Raw genomic sequence first — 18648 nt, 5'->3', positions numbered from 1 at the left:
GCAATAGTCAGATTCCTATCTCACAACTAGGCACCCATGGTGTTACCTTCCATGACTATTCTTCTGCTCTGTCCTGGTAAACATGAATTGAATTGCTTTGCTGGATCTTATTTCTTTCTGCTGACTATAAAAGAACCTGTGGAGTAACATCAGACTTAGATAACATTAGAATGTCTAGGTTGGACTAGAGGAATTTCACTTGTAATAGAATCATAAAGTAGCTTAAAATCAAAATGACCATCTGAATGATACATAATATTTATAGTAAGATTGTGTCTTCAGAATGTCTTGCATATTTATGTTTGTGTATATGTACGGACTTATGTGTATATACATATACATATTACAACTCTTAATGGCACCAGAATGAAAACAAGATGAGAAAGCACAATGAAAATGCAAATAGCAAGTGGGACTAAGGAAGATAAATCGGTCAAAGTTTGGTAATTTTAAATTTTTCTTCTGTGCACTGTTATTTTAAGAAGATTAATGACTGACATGGGAAACTGCCATCTTTATCTCAAGGCCGCTTAATAATCAAAGTAGATCAAATTCATATCAAAGATGATAGCAGATTCATCTCTCAAATCTATACATTTCACCTAAAGTTGCTGAACAAACCTGTCAAGCTTATTCTATAGCAAAGCCTCTGTAAAATCAGCGCTTTTTTTTTTTTTTCTAATCTTCTTTTCCTGCTGCTCTTAGTTCCACCTAGGAAAAGATGAGAGAAATGTAGTATCCATAGGGAAAGAAAACATGAGGCAGATTTATTAATGGTGTAAAGATGCCAAAGTCTGTTCAGCATAGAGGAATTACATTTGCTTATATAGCTACAGTTCTAGTTTAAATATAATCTTTACAAAGTTGGGCATAGTGAAGTAAAGTATCCATCATTAATGTCTGCAGCCTGTTCAGACAAATCTTCTCTCAGATTCTCTCCTCTGCATTACTTCAGTGTCAGTGTCAAGCTGTGATATCTGAAAAAAAAGCTCAAAAAACCTCAAAAAAGCTGTATCTGCTGATCCCCTGACAGTGAAAAATTCAGAAAGGCCCCAAACTCCCAATACTTTGGCTACAATCAGATCTATGGATTGCCACCTCAAGGCCTGAAGGGGACAAAACCAATTTTATTAAAAGCCTTAGATACTGTTTCACAAACAAAATAGATTTTTAGGTGTTTGGAAGGTAATCAGAATGACAAAGGACTTTCATAAAAGGACATTGAGGGTTTTACATCAAGTGGAAACACTTTTTCCCCTCTATTTTTATCAGTGATTCACTGGAAGCTTTAAATTCAATAGTGCAGCAGATTAAATGGCATTGAAACATCTATGCCCTGAAAAAACTTCAGTTGAATGTTACTTAACATGAAAAACTATACTAATGGATATAAAATTGACATGTGAGGCAAAACCTTTTGTTTTAGGATTGAGGAAATAGACAGAGCAACAGCACTGCAAGATTTAATAAACAATTGACTCACCTGTGCAAAGTCCAAAGGCTTGAAATAGATAACTGTGATTCCTATTAGTGACATCGCATATTTTGGCTTTGAACACACTGTTTTTGTTTTCCTCTTCACTTGTCCTCACTGAGCTTAGATTCAGAATAACAACAAATAAGTAACTTCTTAAACCAACAAAAGTCATGACCCAAATTATTTTTTCCTGACTAAAGAAATCTTGGTTTGAGTTTTCTTTTTTTTTAAGGGCGGGGTGGAAATCTACTTTGTTGATTGTACATTTATCAAACAATCAACATCAGATATTATAGTTTAAAAATTAAACAGTAACACCTCTGTCCTGGGTTCAGCAGTAGCAGTCATGTTTCTCCTTTGTGGTAGCTGGTGCAGCGCTGTGGTTTGAGTAGCAACTGTACTTGTTGCTGGGGGTGGTGCAGCTGCTGTGCTTGGAGCTGGGGTAACCGCGCTCTCTGTTGCAGTCGAAGTTTGAGCAGTTGTTGTACTTGCCACTGGGGTAGCTGTGCTGTTCATTGCAGCCAAAGTTTGAGTAGCGACTGTACTTGTCGCTGGGGGTGGTGAAGCTGCTGTGCCTGGAGCTGGAGTAGCTGCACTGACTGTTGCTTTGCCCTCAGATCCACCGACATTCTTTTCCTTTTGAAGGTGCTGGGTAGTGTTGAACAAGGCCCTGTAAGCATAAGCCAAGTCCCAGCACGTTGCCATGATTTGTCCATCTCTGGTATGGCCAGAATGACCACACACCTCATTTAAGTGTTTTACTAATTCTTCTGGATTTTGCAGTTGTTCGGTAGTGAAATTCCAAAGTACTGGAGGGGCCCACTGACCTAGGTACTTGCCCATACTATCCCACACACCCTGCCACTCATGGCTGTCCAGCCTCAGGGAAAATCTTTTGGCCCTCCTACATCATCGTTTGACCCCAGACAAGACCCAAACCTGACTCTGCTTAACTCTTGAAATCAGTCGTGGGCAAAACACACTCTGTATGCGTGTTAGCATGGTGATTCCTATCACCATCAGCAAACAAGTCTCAACAGTATTGAACCCAGGACAAAAGGCCATTCAAAAACTTCAAAACTCTCAAATGTAAATGGTCTGGGGGGAGGACTGGGAGGGTAAAAGGATGTCTCCTTCACAGGTTGAGCACCTGAGAAGGAGAAGAAAGATGTGTAATTGCTAAACACTTCTATTATATACCTCCCAAAATACAAAGGTGGTGACCACACTGGGAACATAAGCCAGATCAGTTTCATGATCAATGATTCTATTGTATTACAAGTCATTACCAAAAAGTGCAATGAGACAAAAACCTTAGCCCAAGCCCCACACTTGAAAAACACTAATACAGCAAATACCAGATGGAAGTAAGATATGATATACTGAAACTGTGAGATCAAGAGGAACAACCTTGAGAGCCAATAAATCAGCATTGTGACGAGTGACTATTAATCCAGTCAGATCTGTCGTTATCTCAACCCTTCGTGCCCCACGTTGGGCGCCAAAAAGAACTGTCGTGGTTTAAACCCAGTCAGGCAACTCATTCACTCACTCCCAGTGAGTGGTGCCGGGCTGACAACAATCGAGGCCCGCCTCCCCCCGCACCGGGGCTCTCTCCTTCCCTGCTCCCAGAGGAATGGGGAGGAGGATCGAAAGAGTTACCCCCCACCCCAGGCGTGACGTGCTGTGGTATGGAATACCTCCTTGGCTAGCCTGGGTCAGGCGCCCCGTCTCTGCTTCCTCACGGCTTCCCCTCCTCCCTGGCAGAGCATGAGCCTCACAAAGTCCTTGGTCAGGGTAAACATCACTTAGCAACAACCAAAAACATCGGTTTCACCAACACTGTTCCCAGGCTGGAAGTCAAAGTGAGGATGGCACCGGCTGGGCTAGGCCGGGCCAGGCTGGGCTGGGCTGGGCAGGGCTGGGGGTGCCTCTGTGGCAGGGGCCCGGAGGGGCCCTGCCTCCAGCCAGGTGGAGGTAGGGGACAATTGGATTTACTGGACTGTGTGGATCAGATGGCCTGGCACATCAGTCCCACAGAAGTATAAGGCTCTAGTAGATACCGGTGCACAGTGTACCGTCATGCCATCAAGCTATCAAGGGTGAAACCCATCTATATTTCTGGAGTGACAGGAGGATCCCAAGAGTTGACTGGGCTGGAGGCTGAAATCAGCCTGACTGGGAGGGAATGGCAAAAGCACCCTATTGTGACTGGTCCAGAGGCTCCATGCATCCTCGGCATAGACTACTTCAAGAGTGGGTACTTCAAAGACCCAAAAGGGTACCGGTGGGCTTTTGGTATTGCTGCTTTGGAGACTGAGGAAATTGAGCAGCTGTGCACCTTGCCTGGTCTCTCAGAAGATCCCTCTGCTGTGGGGTTGCTGAAAGTTGAAGAACAACAAGTGCCAATTGTGACCACAACAGTGCACCGGCGGCAATATTGCACCAACCGAGACTCCCTGATTCCCATCCATCAGCTGATCTGTAGACTGGAGAGTCAGGGAGTGATCAGCAGGACCCGCTCACCCTTTAATAGCCCCATATGGCCAGTGTGAAAGTCTAGTGGAGAATGGAGACTAACAGTAGACTGTCGTGGCCTGAATGAAGTCACACCACCATTGAGTGCTGCCGTACCGGACATGCTAGAACTTCAGTATGAACTAGAGTCAAAGGCAGCCAAGTGGTATGCCACAATTGATATTGCCAATGCATTTTTCTCAATTTCCTTTGGCAGCAGAGTGCAGGCCACAGTTTGCTTTTACTTGGAGGGGTGTCCAGTTCACTTGGAACTGACTGCCCCAGGGGTGGAAACACAGCCCTACCATCTGCCATGGACTGATCCAGACTGCACTGGAACAGGGGCAAGCTCCAGAACACCTGCAATACATTGATGACATTATTGTGTGGGGCGATACAGTGGAAGAAGTCTTTGAGAAAGGGAGGAAAATAATCCAAATCCTGCTGAAAGCCGGTTTTGCCATAAAACGGGGTAAGGTCAAGGGACCTGCACAGGAGATTCAATTTTTGGGAATAAAATGGCAAGATGGATGTAGACAGATCCCCACAGATGTGATCAACAAGATAACAGCAATGTCTCCACCAACTAATAAGAAAGAAACGCAAGCTTTCTTGGGTGCTGTGGGGTTCTGGAGAATGCACATCCCAAATTGCAGTTCGATTGTAAGCCCTCTCTATCATGTGACCTGGAAGAACAATGATTTTAAATGGGGCCCTGAGCAGCAACAAGCCTTTGAGCAAATTAAACGCGAGATAGTTCATGCAGTAGCCCTTGGAGCAGTCCGGACCGGGCCAGATGTAAAAAATGTATTGTACACTGCAGCTGGGGAGAACGGTCCTACCTGGAGCCTCTGGCAGAAAGCTCCAGGGGAGACTCGAGGTCGACCCCTCGGCTTTTGGAGTCAGGGATACAAAGGATCTGAGGCCAGCTATACCCCAACTGAGAAAGAGATACTGGCAGCCTATGAAGGGGTTCGAAAGTGATTGGCACTGAAGCACAGCTCCTCCTGGCACCCCGGTTTCCCGTGCTGGGCTGGATGTTCAAAGGCAGGGTCTCCTCTACACATCATGCAACTGATGCTACATGGAGTAAATGGGCTGCACTAATTACACAACAAACTCGAATAGGAAATCCCAGTCGTCCAGGCATTCTAGAAGTCATCATGGACTGGCCAGAGGGCAAAGATTTTGGAATGTCACCAAAGGAGGAGGCGGTGTGTGCTGAAGAGGCCCCACCATATAATAAACTGTCAGAAAGTGAAAAGCAGTATGCCTTGTTTACTGATGGCTCTTGCCGTATTGTGGGAAAGCATCGGAGATGGAAGGCAGCTGTATGGAGTCCTGGACGACAAGTTGCAGAAACTGCTGACGGAGAGGGTGAATCAAGTCAGTTTACCGAGGTGAAAGCCATCCAGCTGGCCCTGGACATTGCTGAACGAGAAAAGTGGCCAGTACTTTACCTCTATACTGACTCATGGATGGTGGCAAATGCCCTGTGGGGGTGGTTGAAGCAATGGAAGCAGAGCAACTGGCAACGCAGAGGTAAACCCATCTGGGCTGCTGCACTGTGGGAAGATATTGCTGCCAGGGTGCAGAACCTGGTGGTGAAGGTACGTCATGTAGATGCCCATGTACCCAAGAGTCGGGCCACTGAGGAACACCAGAACAACCAACAAGTGGATAAAGCGGCTAAGATTGAAGTGGCTCAGATGGACTTAGATTGGCAACCTAAAGGTGAATTATTTTTGGCCCGGTGGGCCCATGACACTTCAGGCCATCAGGGCAGAGATGCAACATATAGATGGGCCCGTGACCGAGGGGTGGACTTAACAATGGACACTATTGCCCAGGTTATTCATGAGTGTGAAACATGTGCTGCAATTAAACAAGCCAAGCGGTTAAAGCCTCTTTGGTATGGAGGACGATGGTTAAAGTATAAATATGCAGAGGCCTGGCAGATTGACTATATCACACTGCCACCAACCAGCCAAGGCAAGCGCCATGTGCTTACCATGGTGGAAGCAACCACCGGGTGGCTGGAAACATACGCCGTGCCCCATGCCACTGCCCGGAACACTATCCTGGGCCTTGAGAAACAGATTTTGTGGCGACACGGCACCCCAGAGAGAATTGAGTCAGACAATGGGACTCATTTCTGGAATAACCTTATAGATATTTGGGCCAAAGAGCATGGCATTGAGTGGGTATATCTCATCCCCTACCATGCACCAGCCTCTGGGAAAATCGAACGGTACAATGGGCTGTTAAAAACTACACTGAGAGCAATGGGTGGGGGAACTTTCAAGCATTGGGATACACACTTACCAAAGGCCATCTGGTTGGTCAACACCAGAGGTTCTGCCAACAGGGCTGGCCCAGCCCAGTCAGAACTGTTACATATTGTAGAGGGGGACAAAGTTCCCGTGGTGCATATGAAGAATTTGCTGGGGAAGACAGTCTGGGTTATTCCTGCTTCAGGTAAAGGCAAACCCACTCGTGGGATTGCTTTTGCTCAGGGACCTGGATATACTTGGTGGGTAATGCGGGAAGATGGGGAAGTCCGATGTATACCTCAAGGGGATTTGATTTTAGGGGAAAACAGCCAGTGAACTTAATTGTATGCTGTTGCCTGCTGTGTAATACTTTTATAGCCCATCAACTAGATGTCTCCAGGTCACCAGCAACTAGCCCTGACTTCCCTCCAGCCATCATCCCAACAGAGAATGAACTTTGATAGAACCGAATGAGTTCTGCAGTAAAGGAACGACCAGCATCAGCAGGCAACGATCCAGTACTGGACACAGCCTTTCCTGCCCTGAAAGACTGTTACAAGAGATGGAACCTGACATCAGGGACCGAATGGACTCAGCAGCATTATAGGGATTGGTCCATGCACTAAGAAAATGATCTTTTTCTCTTGGTCTGTGTGTATATGGATATATGTATGTGGGAGAGCGATGGTGTATTGAAAATGTGGGATCTGAGCACGACGTGAATGGTATGGAATAAGGGGTGGATAATGTCCTGGGTTCAGCAGTAGCAGTCACGTTTCTCCTTCGTGGTAGCTGGTGCAGTGCTGTGTTTTGACTTCCAGCCTGGGAACAGTGTTGGTGAAATCAATGTTTTCGGTTGTTGCTAAGTGATGTTTACCCTGACCAAGGACTTTGTGAGGCTCATGCTCTGCCAGGGAGGAGGGGAAGCTGTGAGGAAGCAGAGATGGGGCGCCTGACCCAGGCTACCCAAAGAGGTATTCCATACCACGGCACATCATGCCTGGGGTGGGGGGGTAACTCTTTCGATCCTCCTCCCCGGTCCTCTGGGAGCAGGAAAGGAGAGAGCCCCGGTGTGCGTGGGGGGGGGCCCTTGATTGCTGTCAGCCCGGCACCACTCACTGGGAGTGAGTGAACAAGTTGCCTGACTGGGTTTAAACCACGACACACCTCAAAATGTTTTACAACAAAAAGAAATATATTAGAAGATGATGGGGAAAAAATACGCAGTGTCTGATGATTCATGGAGTTAAATCCATGAGACTGTCTCCAATATAATTCATTACAGTAGATTTGTTGGAATGGTTTAACTATTGACTCACTGATAATTTGACTCATCTCTCATGCTGAAAAGTCCAGGCAAAACTATAGTTTCAAATTCCAGCAACCATTTTCTAGGAATTTTTGTCTCATGGAGAACACTAGTCAGTGACCCCAACCACCTTCTTATTAATAAAAGAGTAAAACCAAAACTTTTGTCTTATTGAGTAGATGAAAATCTTAGGTTTTGAAAGGCACTAGTATTTTGTGTTACAGCATGAAGAATATAATTACATAACCTGCAATAGCTATACCTTTTTTTTTTGTCTGGTGGTATTATATCAGTTATATGACCCAGTCTGTTCTCCTACAAAACACCTCAGTTTTGAAGCCACTGCTGATAAGCCTTTTTGTTGTGTTAGGTTATACTTCTATCTTTTCTACTATTTTATTTGAAGATATTTAATAATCAACTACTATTTTTTTTTTTGAAAATATTCGTTATAATTGTGAATTATACTTCCATTGTACTAACATAGTTTCTTGAAAAAGAAACTAGGAAAGTTCAAAACCAGTTTCCATTCTGTAGAAGAATACTGAACCAGTCTCTGTATTCTGGTTATTTAACTGTCAGGCAGTGTTGTGCATTCAGGGCCTACTCCTACATAGTTCACATCAAGGGAAAGTTATTTCTGAGAGGGAGAGCTAAGATGCCTCCACTGCATAAAAATGGACGCAAAATGATGAAAATCCTTTCATGGAAACATGCAAGTCCTCATCCTTTTATCTGAAAGAGCACCAAAATTCTCTTTACAGAGTCAGTTGGAGCTGGTTTCCTTCAAATAAGTGGAAATACCTTGCTTACTTTTTCTCCTGAAGGGGAAGGAATGTAATTCAATGAAATTGCTTCTTTTTATTCTAGGTTATTTTTGATTGAAGATCATGATGGGTTCTTTTAGAAAAGCTGAGTTGTGTATTTCTTACAGAATATTTTTGTCAGACAGAAGAAAACTTCCTTTTAAAAATAACTTTTGGTAATTGATAGGCAGACCTTCTCCTTAGTGATTCCTTAAAATCTCTTGTCTTCTTAATAAAAGTGGAAATTTTGGAGGAGGTAAGGTTTAAATCTTTTCCTAAAAATGCCAAAGGTGGGGGCATTAGTGGTCTAAAGCTTTGTAGGAATAACCCTAATAGATTCCCTGTCTCTGTGAGTAATGAGGTCCAGCATCTGTTTGTTTTTCAAATGTCATTCATTGGAGTAAATATCAAGCTGGAATAATCACAAAAGCAAGAGACAAAAAAGTGCTATTGGATCATTTTGATGATCTTCCAGAAAATGTAATATTGTTCTCTAATGGATGTTGTACAAGAATGCGTCAACTCACTTTTAAGTCTCTGTCATTTCTACTTGGAGTTAAGTTACTTCATTGCTGGGATATTTTTTTCTTCTTCTCTTTCCTGGACTTCCGCTCAGTTTTCTATCTATAGATGCTTATATATGGCAATTTTCTCTTTCCGCTTGGTGACTGAGCCTTACATTCATCTAGGTTGTTAGCATCCATGTATTTTGACTTATTTTCGTAATTTGTCACACAAATACCTATTGCTATTGCTTTTTTTTATCAGTGACATATCATATTTAGTGTAGCGATCCAGTCATATACTGTATAACTCTTTACTCAAAAGAGTCATGATCTTGCCTATATTTAATCCCAGCTTCTTATGCCTTCTTTCTAATATTGTTAACATACCTAAGGCAGACTGCATGTCTATTTTGCTGCTCGCTATCACACCTATTAGCTTTCAAGGCCTTAGGTTCCCTGGAGACACATGAAATCTCTGATTACTTTTAACAAGGTGGAATGTCATGAGTTAAAAGCACGTAGTCTGTATATGTCTACTTTAGGAAAAATTGGCAATGACTACATTGGTTACATGAACTAAGGGATCTCACAAACAAGAATAGTCAGAGAAAGAAAATTAACTGTAGGAGGAGATACTATATTGCCTATATTAAAGAAATTATATCAGCTAACAACTCTGAAAGTGTCAGTTGTTTATGAAGTAGTGACGATCATTTATTAATTCCCATTGATTTTAACTTATAGTCAAAATATTAATAACTCTCAGATTCATTAATAGATTCACATTTCTTTTCTTTTAAGATTGCTTTCTGAAAGCAGATAATGGCAACAGGATTTTTTTTTTTCTACTAAATCATTTTCACTTACAATGCTCAGCAGAAAGGTTTTCTGTTCCATGACTTGAGATGCCAAGGCACAGCTTTTTAACAGGAAAGATTAACTAAAGTGTCATTTTCCGTTCCAGTTTGTTGGTCCCTAAACCAGCTCTTGCTCCAAGCCATGAGGGAGTATAAAATGCGTCCCAGATTAGTTTAGTGACCTTTTTCACACAGTGCATTCCTAGTTTAATTTTGTTCAACCAAACTGTGCAATCTATGATTTTGTGTTACATTGTGAAAAACAGATAAACATTAGAACAACAATTCCCATGTTATTTATCATGATAGTTTCACCACCTTGTCTAAATTCTTTGATTTTATACCTGATTGTTTAAGATGGACAGAATCCAAGTCTTTCAGTCTTAATGTCTTAATTTTCCTCGTCATTTATCTGTGTTACAGTTCTGTAGTTCTTAAAGCTGATACATTCTATTGTCTGCTGATTCCCATTCTAATATTCTATTCACAGTATATTTCCTAGTAACTTCCAGTCTTCTCCTTTGTTCTTCTCAGAATTAGGCAGTTAATTATGTCAGGATTCAATGTCATATTCAGGTAGGTGTGATGTGCTAGATATCCAAATTCTCATCAGAGGTAGTGATCTAGTCCACAGAGTCAGTGGAGACTGGAGGGCAACTCAGATACAACTGCTCATGGATCAGTTAGTTGCCCCCATGCAAATATTTGATGTTAGCAGAAGTGGGAAGAGTCTCCCACCTAGCTGTGTCTTCAAAGGATGTGGATGTCTCATAGGTCCTTTGTCATGTTTCCCAGAAACACCTGGACATCTCAAGCACCCTGAGGCATCTCAAATAGCCCTGAACACCTGCCTTTAGGAAAGTGAATGGTTGACATTATACTCTGTTTACTACTGTGGGACACATACATTTAGATATCTTAATCTTGAACTAAATCCCACAGTGTTTTACTGCCAGGAAAAAGACAAATTCTGATTTCAGTACTGACATTAACATTTACAGTAAGGATAACAATGCCAATGCACAGCTTCAATCTCAAAAGAAACCAGTAAAACAGTAGTACATGCTATTAACTATGTTTTTGAAAATATTGTAAAGGAACTATTATATACAGTATAACCAAAGCAAAAATTTTCATTGGTTAATAGTATCTTTGTCCTACATTATGCCTGCCACAACGTGTACAAATGTTTCACTTTTCTGGGACAGAAGTGGATGGTATAGGTTTCACTTTTAAACCCTGATGTCATACTTAGCGCCTTCACGATTATACTTCTAGTTACTTGATTTTTTAAAAATTTTGGTTTTGAAGACTTTGAGGGACCAACCAACACTTCCTCTGAGCTGCTGCTATGCAGGGAAAAATTATCTGGAATGCTATCATTTTCCACAGTTGCTGTCAATAATATACCAGGTTCCTTTTTACTCCTACAGTGTCTTCCACGAAGGCTCCTTTTTAATTTATTAATAAATAAAATTTTGCAGCTAATATCTATCTTAAAATATGAAATAAAGAAGTCAAATCACCAAGATTACCCAGATTCAGGTAAATGTATTTGTACAGAGTCCCATCTATGTAGGAAAACATACAGGACATGAACTTCATCGAAACAAGATTGTTTTCTGAATTGCGGAAGGAAGAAGTAATTCAGTTTCCAGTCAGCCTAATGGATGGCTAAGAGTTTTAGAAGGTTAACATTTCCTTTGAATTTATTTTCAATTACTAAATATTATTTGGTAATTTTAACAAATTCCTCTCAGTCACTGTTCATATTTCAAGGAGTAATACAGCAGCAAGTAAAACAGCACTGAAAATTCAAGCTGAATTCAATATTATTAATTTATGTCACATATTTCTTTATAACTCAGAAAATTCACCTTCATATGCCTGGTTTAACAACAGAAAGAATATTTAGAGATTTTTTTTCTCTGAGGAATCTAAACTTAAATTAAGCTTAAAGTGGAAGCTGTGCTTGAATGCCATAATGTTTGACAGGTGTAGCTAAGGGATACAATGAAGAATAAAATTATTCCATCAATAAGGCTGAAATCATGAAAATTACTAAAGTAGTTTTCTTTATAGGCAGTAAAAGGGAAAAAGAGAAACTGAAAAGATAAAATACAATACTTAAGCTGAGAAATCTATTTTAGACAACTGAGAAATCCATTTTCAAAAATATGTCCTCCTTTCCTAAAGATACTACTGCAGAAACACTTTCCACTAATTTTTTGAAAGAATTCCTTCCTCTTTAGAAAATAGTATGAATGAGCCAAGAAATATCCAGAAATGCTTTTGATGGAGCTGGCATTCATTCCCCAAGACAAGATGTCTAATCAAACTGGCATGTGGCTACAAAAAAAACGCATCATTGAACAGTATATATAGAGTGCAATTCACAAAACAACAGCTGTTTCCATTACAGACAATGCCTTATCAGACTGAGAGAAGCGCATTAGTCTGGGAGAAATAAGAATTGGTAAATCTCAGCCAGTCTTTGGAACAAGTGCCAAGTTTTAGGAAAGGCTTGGTAAACAGGCCTAGGACCTCATGCCACAGTTGCTGCCAGGAAAGGACGTAATTGATAGAGATGACACACTGTTCCACCTTTCCTGCTAAGTCCTGTTCCCAATTCATGCCCTAACGCCAGGACTGGTTTTGATCAGTAAGCTGCAAATCAGCCTTATTTTCTATCTTTAGACTGCAGGTATTAAAAAAATTGACAAAATCACTTGCCCCACCACCATTTATTAGTATACGTAGTTATCTGTTACACAAAATCTTTACATTTAATACAAAATTTAAGAATTTGTAGAACTGTAGACTGAGGCTGGAAGATGTTTGGTCCAACTTTCTGCACCCTAAATTGGCAAGGCCATCTTAGATCAAGTTGATTACACCACTGAACACTTCACATTAGAAGGGATCTCTGAAAGTCATTTAGTTGAATCTGCTACCTCAAAGCAGAACAACCTTCATAGTTAAGGTTCATGGGTCTTCTCAAGTTGAGTTTTGGATACGTCTGAGGACAGATATTCCACAAGCTCTCAATTCAGTAATGTCTAAACACTCCTGCTGTAAAATACTTCTTTTTCCTTATGTTCAATTGAAATTCTCCCTGCTGAAAACTGTGACTCATCTTCTGACCATCAGCTGTGCTTTTATCAGGAGAGTCTACTCTATCTTCTCTATACCCAACCTTTGAAAAGCAGAAGACAACTAATACATCTCCCTGGAGCCACCACTCCTGAGGGCTGAACAAAGCCAGCTACATCAGCCTTTTCTCATATATCATGTGCCCAGATCCCAAACATCTCAGTGGACTCATGCTGGTCTTATTCTAGTCTCTTAATGTCATTCCTGTATGGGGAAGCCCAAAACTGGGCACGGTGCTCCAGATTCAGCATGGCAGGTCCTGAATAAAGGGGATTAGTCACTTCTCTTGTCCTGCTGGCTGTACTCTAGTATACTTTAATTCAATGTATTTTAGTTTGGAGTGTTTGGGTGAATGTCCATGAGCAGAGGTTACTGAGAAAACAGCTTTTTTTTTAAACCGTAAGATAAAATGAATGTCTAGTACCTCTGTATCTGACTATGATGGAACAAAATCTAGGAAATTAAATTCATGGCTATGTTACTGTCAAGGATAAAAAAAAGATCCTTTTTCCATTTTGGTTTCTAAATTTTTTTCCATTTAGAAACACTTCTGAGAATCGGTAGATTCCTATCAGTGTATGAAACAAGATGCTGACTTTTTTTTTCTTTTTTTTTTAAAGAAAATAACAAGTGTTAGAAAAATATTTAATCACAGAAATGTGAGTCTGCAGGAGCTGGTCATCATTCTGCTCAAACAAGTGGGAGAGATAATGTTTAATAGTGAATGCAGGAATACATGAATATAAATTCAAGGCAATTTTCCTCTGTCTTTAAGGCTGATGTAAATATTGGACTTTCACACTACAGCTGATTTTTTTTTTTTTGTTTTTAGTAAAATGGTCACAAAGAAAGAAACAAGTCTGAATCTGTTATGAAATCAGACAGCCTATTTATTTTTTTTTAATTTATAATCATGACTGTATCTGAAACATATTTTGCCAAGAAATGGCAAATAATATTAGTTTTATTAATGAATAATATTAATAATCCTTTAACTTTCATGTGCTGTTATAGGGCCTTTTTAAAAAACAGCAATTACTGTCAATTGTCATTATGATCAACATTGGTTTTATGACTTTTTGCATATAATGAGCAGTAGCTACAATTTGTGTTTGCAATTGCAATACAGACTTCACCTCCCTGCTAGTCATCAATTTGTTTCGATTCCTTCGGCTGGAAGTGCAAATACTCCGCATACATTAGGGTTTACTACCAACTAAGGAAAATGGATGCCATCTTGGCTGTTAAAATTTGTTTTACAAAGACAAAAATCCTGATTTCCCACCCACAATGTGGGATTTCTTATCATATTTTTGCTGCTTGCCTTTCAAATGGAACACTGCAAACACAGCTCAAATAGTGGCATTGGTGGGATATACACAAATAAACACCTTGTCAGTGGCATTCGGGATGTTCTAAAATTGACTTTATACTATGAAAAAATCTGCAAAAGTTCACGTCCTTGGTTTTCTGTTTATTTGTGCCTTTTTATAGGCACCCATGCATCATGACCTATAAATAGTATCTTGACAAACACTCATATAGAACAGGAAAGAGCTCTGAGCAGTCTGTAGACATACCATATATACCTAGCTACCTAAGAAGTGCAGTGCAGCTGCATTGAGCTGCTCATTGAGCTACATACAGATGATTGATTTGGAACTTCTCTCCTGTATATATATAAACTGATGTTAACAACTCAGAGCACTGTGCAGCTCAGCTACAAACACACAATTATGAAAGTCCTATCACATAGCAGGCAGGGACAATTTCTTGTGTGTTTTCATGCATGGTGCCACAACATTAAACGTGTCCTCAAAGATGTCAAAGAAACATCAGGTGAGTTTACAAGTCATCCCCTACACTGTGCCATAAGACAGATTAGGCTGTCAGCAGCTTAATTTGAGCTGAGAAAAACTGGGAGCATTTTCAGTCCCAAATCACCAGCTATTTTTGTAAAGGTGTTGGATGAAATCTTTAACAAAAACGTTCAGAGGGATCTTAAGCTGAATTGAAGAAATGTGTTCCCATTAATTTCAGTAGTCTTACACAGTTCAGTTCAGATGGCAAGCTCTCCAGAGAGATCCTGTCATTAAAACAAGTTTTTTACAATGATAAACTTAAAGTACACATGCATTAAGTTTTTGTAGTCCCTAATGGTGATTTGGCTTGTGGCTAACAGGATGCTTACTTTCATTTTCATCATTAGAATTTGTTATTTAAACATGGAGATGCGTATTAGTCAGGCCTTGTTCTGATACTAAGACAAGCGTTTATTTTCTGTTTGCTTGTTCAAAATGTGAATATATCCATGAAAGGCTTCACTCAGACCATCTCTTGTCACAGGTGGGGAGCATTAACTGACAAAAATGGACAGAAACAGAAGTTCTGGGTAAGTAAATCCTTAGTACCGGGTTTTGAAGAGAAAGAAACCATCTTTACAACGCAGATTATCTAAAAACAACTTCTTTCTTTTAATTCACTCTCTGCATCTATTTTTTTCCTTCATCCTCAATCTCCTTCAGAATTCTATTCCCTTTCTGTCAGCTTATATAATATTGACCTTTGAACTATAGAATCATCTACCTCAATTTCAAAGCCTGTTTTATCCAGTGCCCTACCTATATCTGTGTTTTTTTCCTACACTGTCTTTTCTGTTTTAAATCTTATTCAAACTCTCACATTTTATTCAGATTCCCCTTGAAGACTCAGTTATTTTTGATGCCTGCAAATGAGACTTAATAAAAGCAATGCATTACTTGTTAAAAAGTCTGGAAAAGACAAGCTATCTAAACAGCATTGGCAAATGTGATACATATATCAGAAAAAAAAAAGTCATTTTCAGACATTTAAAGTAAGTCAGTCAGATTTTATCACTCTACTTACAATTAACAGCTCATCTCATTATTCCTGTGTTCAATAAAGGTGATTTGGAGCTGATGGCAGAAGTCTTTTGGTAGGTAGTTTCACTGACATCTAGGGCAAAACTTTTACAGACTTCATTAGAAACTAAATTGCTCAGTATGCTAATAGCTACCTGAATGGAACTTAATTTATTAAAAGTCAGATTTTTCATATCTTGGGTCTCTCTTTAACAGATTAGTTGTAATTGGAATTTTGACCACTGTTGTTTCAATGACTGCTTTCTCCAGCCAACAGTTATGTTACCAAATGATTTTTGTTTCAATTTATGTAGCTGTCTTTTAGAAATAGTATTCCATTTTTATTAATCCTGGTTTCAGAACTGAAATTTTGATCAAAACAAAAAGGAACAAATTATTTGAAATCAGAAAAACATGCATTCTGATTCTCAGCACACCAAATCTGAGAAACTGCTTTTTTAAAAAGAAACTAACAAGAGATTCTTTCTGCATTTTACACCTGCATTTTTAAATGCTACTTTAAAACTAAATTATTTTCTTCCTTTTTGTTTTTCTTTAGATTGCTGCAAATTCCTGGGGAAAAACTTGGGGAGAAAATGGTTATTTTAGGATTCTACGTGGGCGAAATGAGTGTGATATTGAGAAGCTGATTTTAGCTACTTTGGGATAGCCCATAGTCTTCCACCCTAGCTGTATTGTACCATACTCTGCTTTATGTATCCATTATTTCCATTGTTGCATATTGAGTCTTTCTAGAGAAATAAAAGCGTCTTCTCTGTAAGTTACCTTTCTTGCTGTTATAGCTCATTAAAGCTTTCTGACTCGAATGGACTACAAATATTGCAACATTCTCAGATCTTTCCTGGTACAAACACCCCTTTATGCTAATAGCAAGTTGCATCCAGAACTACTGAAAACCTTGGTGTCTTTCAGGAAGTTCCCTCCTCTGTTATTTACTTCTCACCAATATTTTGTTATATTACTAATGGCTGATTGAACAGTGACTAAAATACATGGAGTTACAATGCTAATATTAATCTCCTTACAATACATACTCTGGACAGAAATCGCTTTAGAAATATTATGTGCTCTTTCACACAATTGGCTCAGACAACTCATTGTCACCCTGGATAAAAAATACCAAAGAAATCTGAGTTTTAATTGTTGCAAAACAATTATTTCCTATCCTAGCTTAGATAAGTTTTATCTGTGTATCATTTTCTTTTCCTGGAAATTAACTTTTTTAGTAGTAGATTCCATAGAGTTGATACATTTAGAGTAATACAAAAATTACTTGCAATGAAACAGTATATTTCCTTTACCACAGCCACAACTAAAAATGTAAAATTCTAATTATTTGTTTAATTAAAGTAAAATAAAGAAGAAAATGTAATTTCTCCTCAATTAAGTCTAGACTAGATTAATTTCTGAACTGCTTGCCTTCCACTCACTGTTTAACCTGGGAACAAACATGTATGCCCATTCTCAAAAGTCTGTTTCCAGTAGATAAAGATTGAAAAGACATTCTGTTCTTTGCCTCCACTGACATATCTGTAGTCCAGGCATAGTTCCTGGTGTTGGCCAGAAGGACAGTTAGTGCAGGCAGGACACCCAGAGTCTCTTTTGCTCCTAATGCTCATATAACTGTTTCTGTCTGAAGAAAAAGCCTACTGTCATGTATCCATGCCTATCCGCATTTCTACAAGTCTTGACAGATGTAAGGACTGTTTTACTTATTTGTTCATTCAAATATGTATATATTGCAACTATTGATGTAAGAAGAAATTATCTACTTTCTACCCCTTTTAGTTTCAATTAACCTAGAAACCAAATGCCCACAGGAATCATCAGACATAAAATGATCTATGAAACAACCCTAGAATGTCAAATAGGTGTGTGGGGGGGAAGTTGCCATGAATTTCCAGTGACACCTTCAAGGTTTTTAATGGTTTATGCTTCATTCTTTCTAGAAAATTAAGAACTGGACTTCTAGTGTCATTAACAAAGGAGCAATAGCTTTTCTTTCAAGAACTTTTCATGGTAGTGGTATACATCCACTGTCTTTCCTCCTGAAATAACGACTCCTATATTAAACCTAGATCACAATTTCTGTTGCATCACAACTGAAAGAGCCATCATTAAAATGTTAGTATCATACTGCTGAACAGCTCTTCTGTGGCCTCTAGTGTCATACAATAAATTGAATTGGAATGCAAAAACCTTCATCGCTTGAGATTTATAGCATTTGTAACACGAGCAATTTTAGCAGATCTAAGAGCAGAAAAAAACTTTTCTAGGTTTGGTGTGCTAAACCAGTACTTTAGAAGAAAACATACCAAGCCATCTACACAGCTGCTTCCTAATGTTGCCATGCATTGATTCCATAAACATCAGGATTTTAATAGAGTAGAATATAGCTCTGATATGAATGACACTGTAAAAACATATTCAGTCAACTCTAAGGTTTTTTGTTCTATTAAACTTCAAGCTGATCCACACAGCTGTAGCTCTTTTGTCAGTAGCTGTAGCTACTCCAGATTTGCTTGTGAGATCTTTCTAGGATCTGGGCTGTCACATTAATTTTCTTCAGTGATGAGAAAGCTCAAAACTAATCTGCTAAATCTTTACCTGATCAAAGGGTCATCTTGGTTTGAACAAAGCATCATAAGCAAGTGAAATGAATCGAATTATGCCAAAGCAATTTGATGGCTTGCAAAGCAATACTTCTTTACCCACCTTATGGAGTAGGCCTTTGGTGATCTGAGTGGTGTATGTGTGCACCATGCTCTCAGTATTCCCTTGGTTTCATAAGGCTACTGTCTGTGGAAATGTGACAGCGCTCAGAATTTAATAGGCAGGCAAAAAAGC

General features: G+C 39.6%; 1 protein-coding gene across 1 annotated transcript in view; it reads left to right on the top strand.

Annotated features, from left to right (window-relative positions):
- Window positions 1-16565, top strand: part of TINAG (tubulointerstitial nephritis antigen) — a 55000-nt gene extending 38435 nt beyond the window's left edge. The window contains exons 10-11 of the mRNA XM_062626163.1: window positions 15245-15290; window positions 16340-16565. Of these exons, the coding sequence (XP_062482147.1) occupies window positions 15245-15290; window positions 16340-16450 (157 nt within the window). The 3' untranslated portion in view covers window positions 16451-16565. The remainder of the gene's footprint in view (window positions 1-15244; window positions 15291-16339) is intronic.
- Window positions 16566-18648: the final 2083 nt, after the last annotated feature.

This window comes from Pezoporus occidentalis, unplaced genomic scaffold (assembly GCF_034315485.1).
Source record: "Pezoporus occidentalis ecotype Australia unplaced genomic scaffold, CSIRO_AGI_Poc_V1 ctg29, whole genome shotgun sequence".
NCBI lineage: Eukaryota > Metazoa > Chordata > Aves > Psittaciformes > Psittacidae > Pezoporus > Pezoporus occidentalis.
The sequence above is the reverse complement of the archived record's forward strand: the minus strand, read 5'-3'. Positions and strand labels throughout refer to the sequence as shown.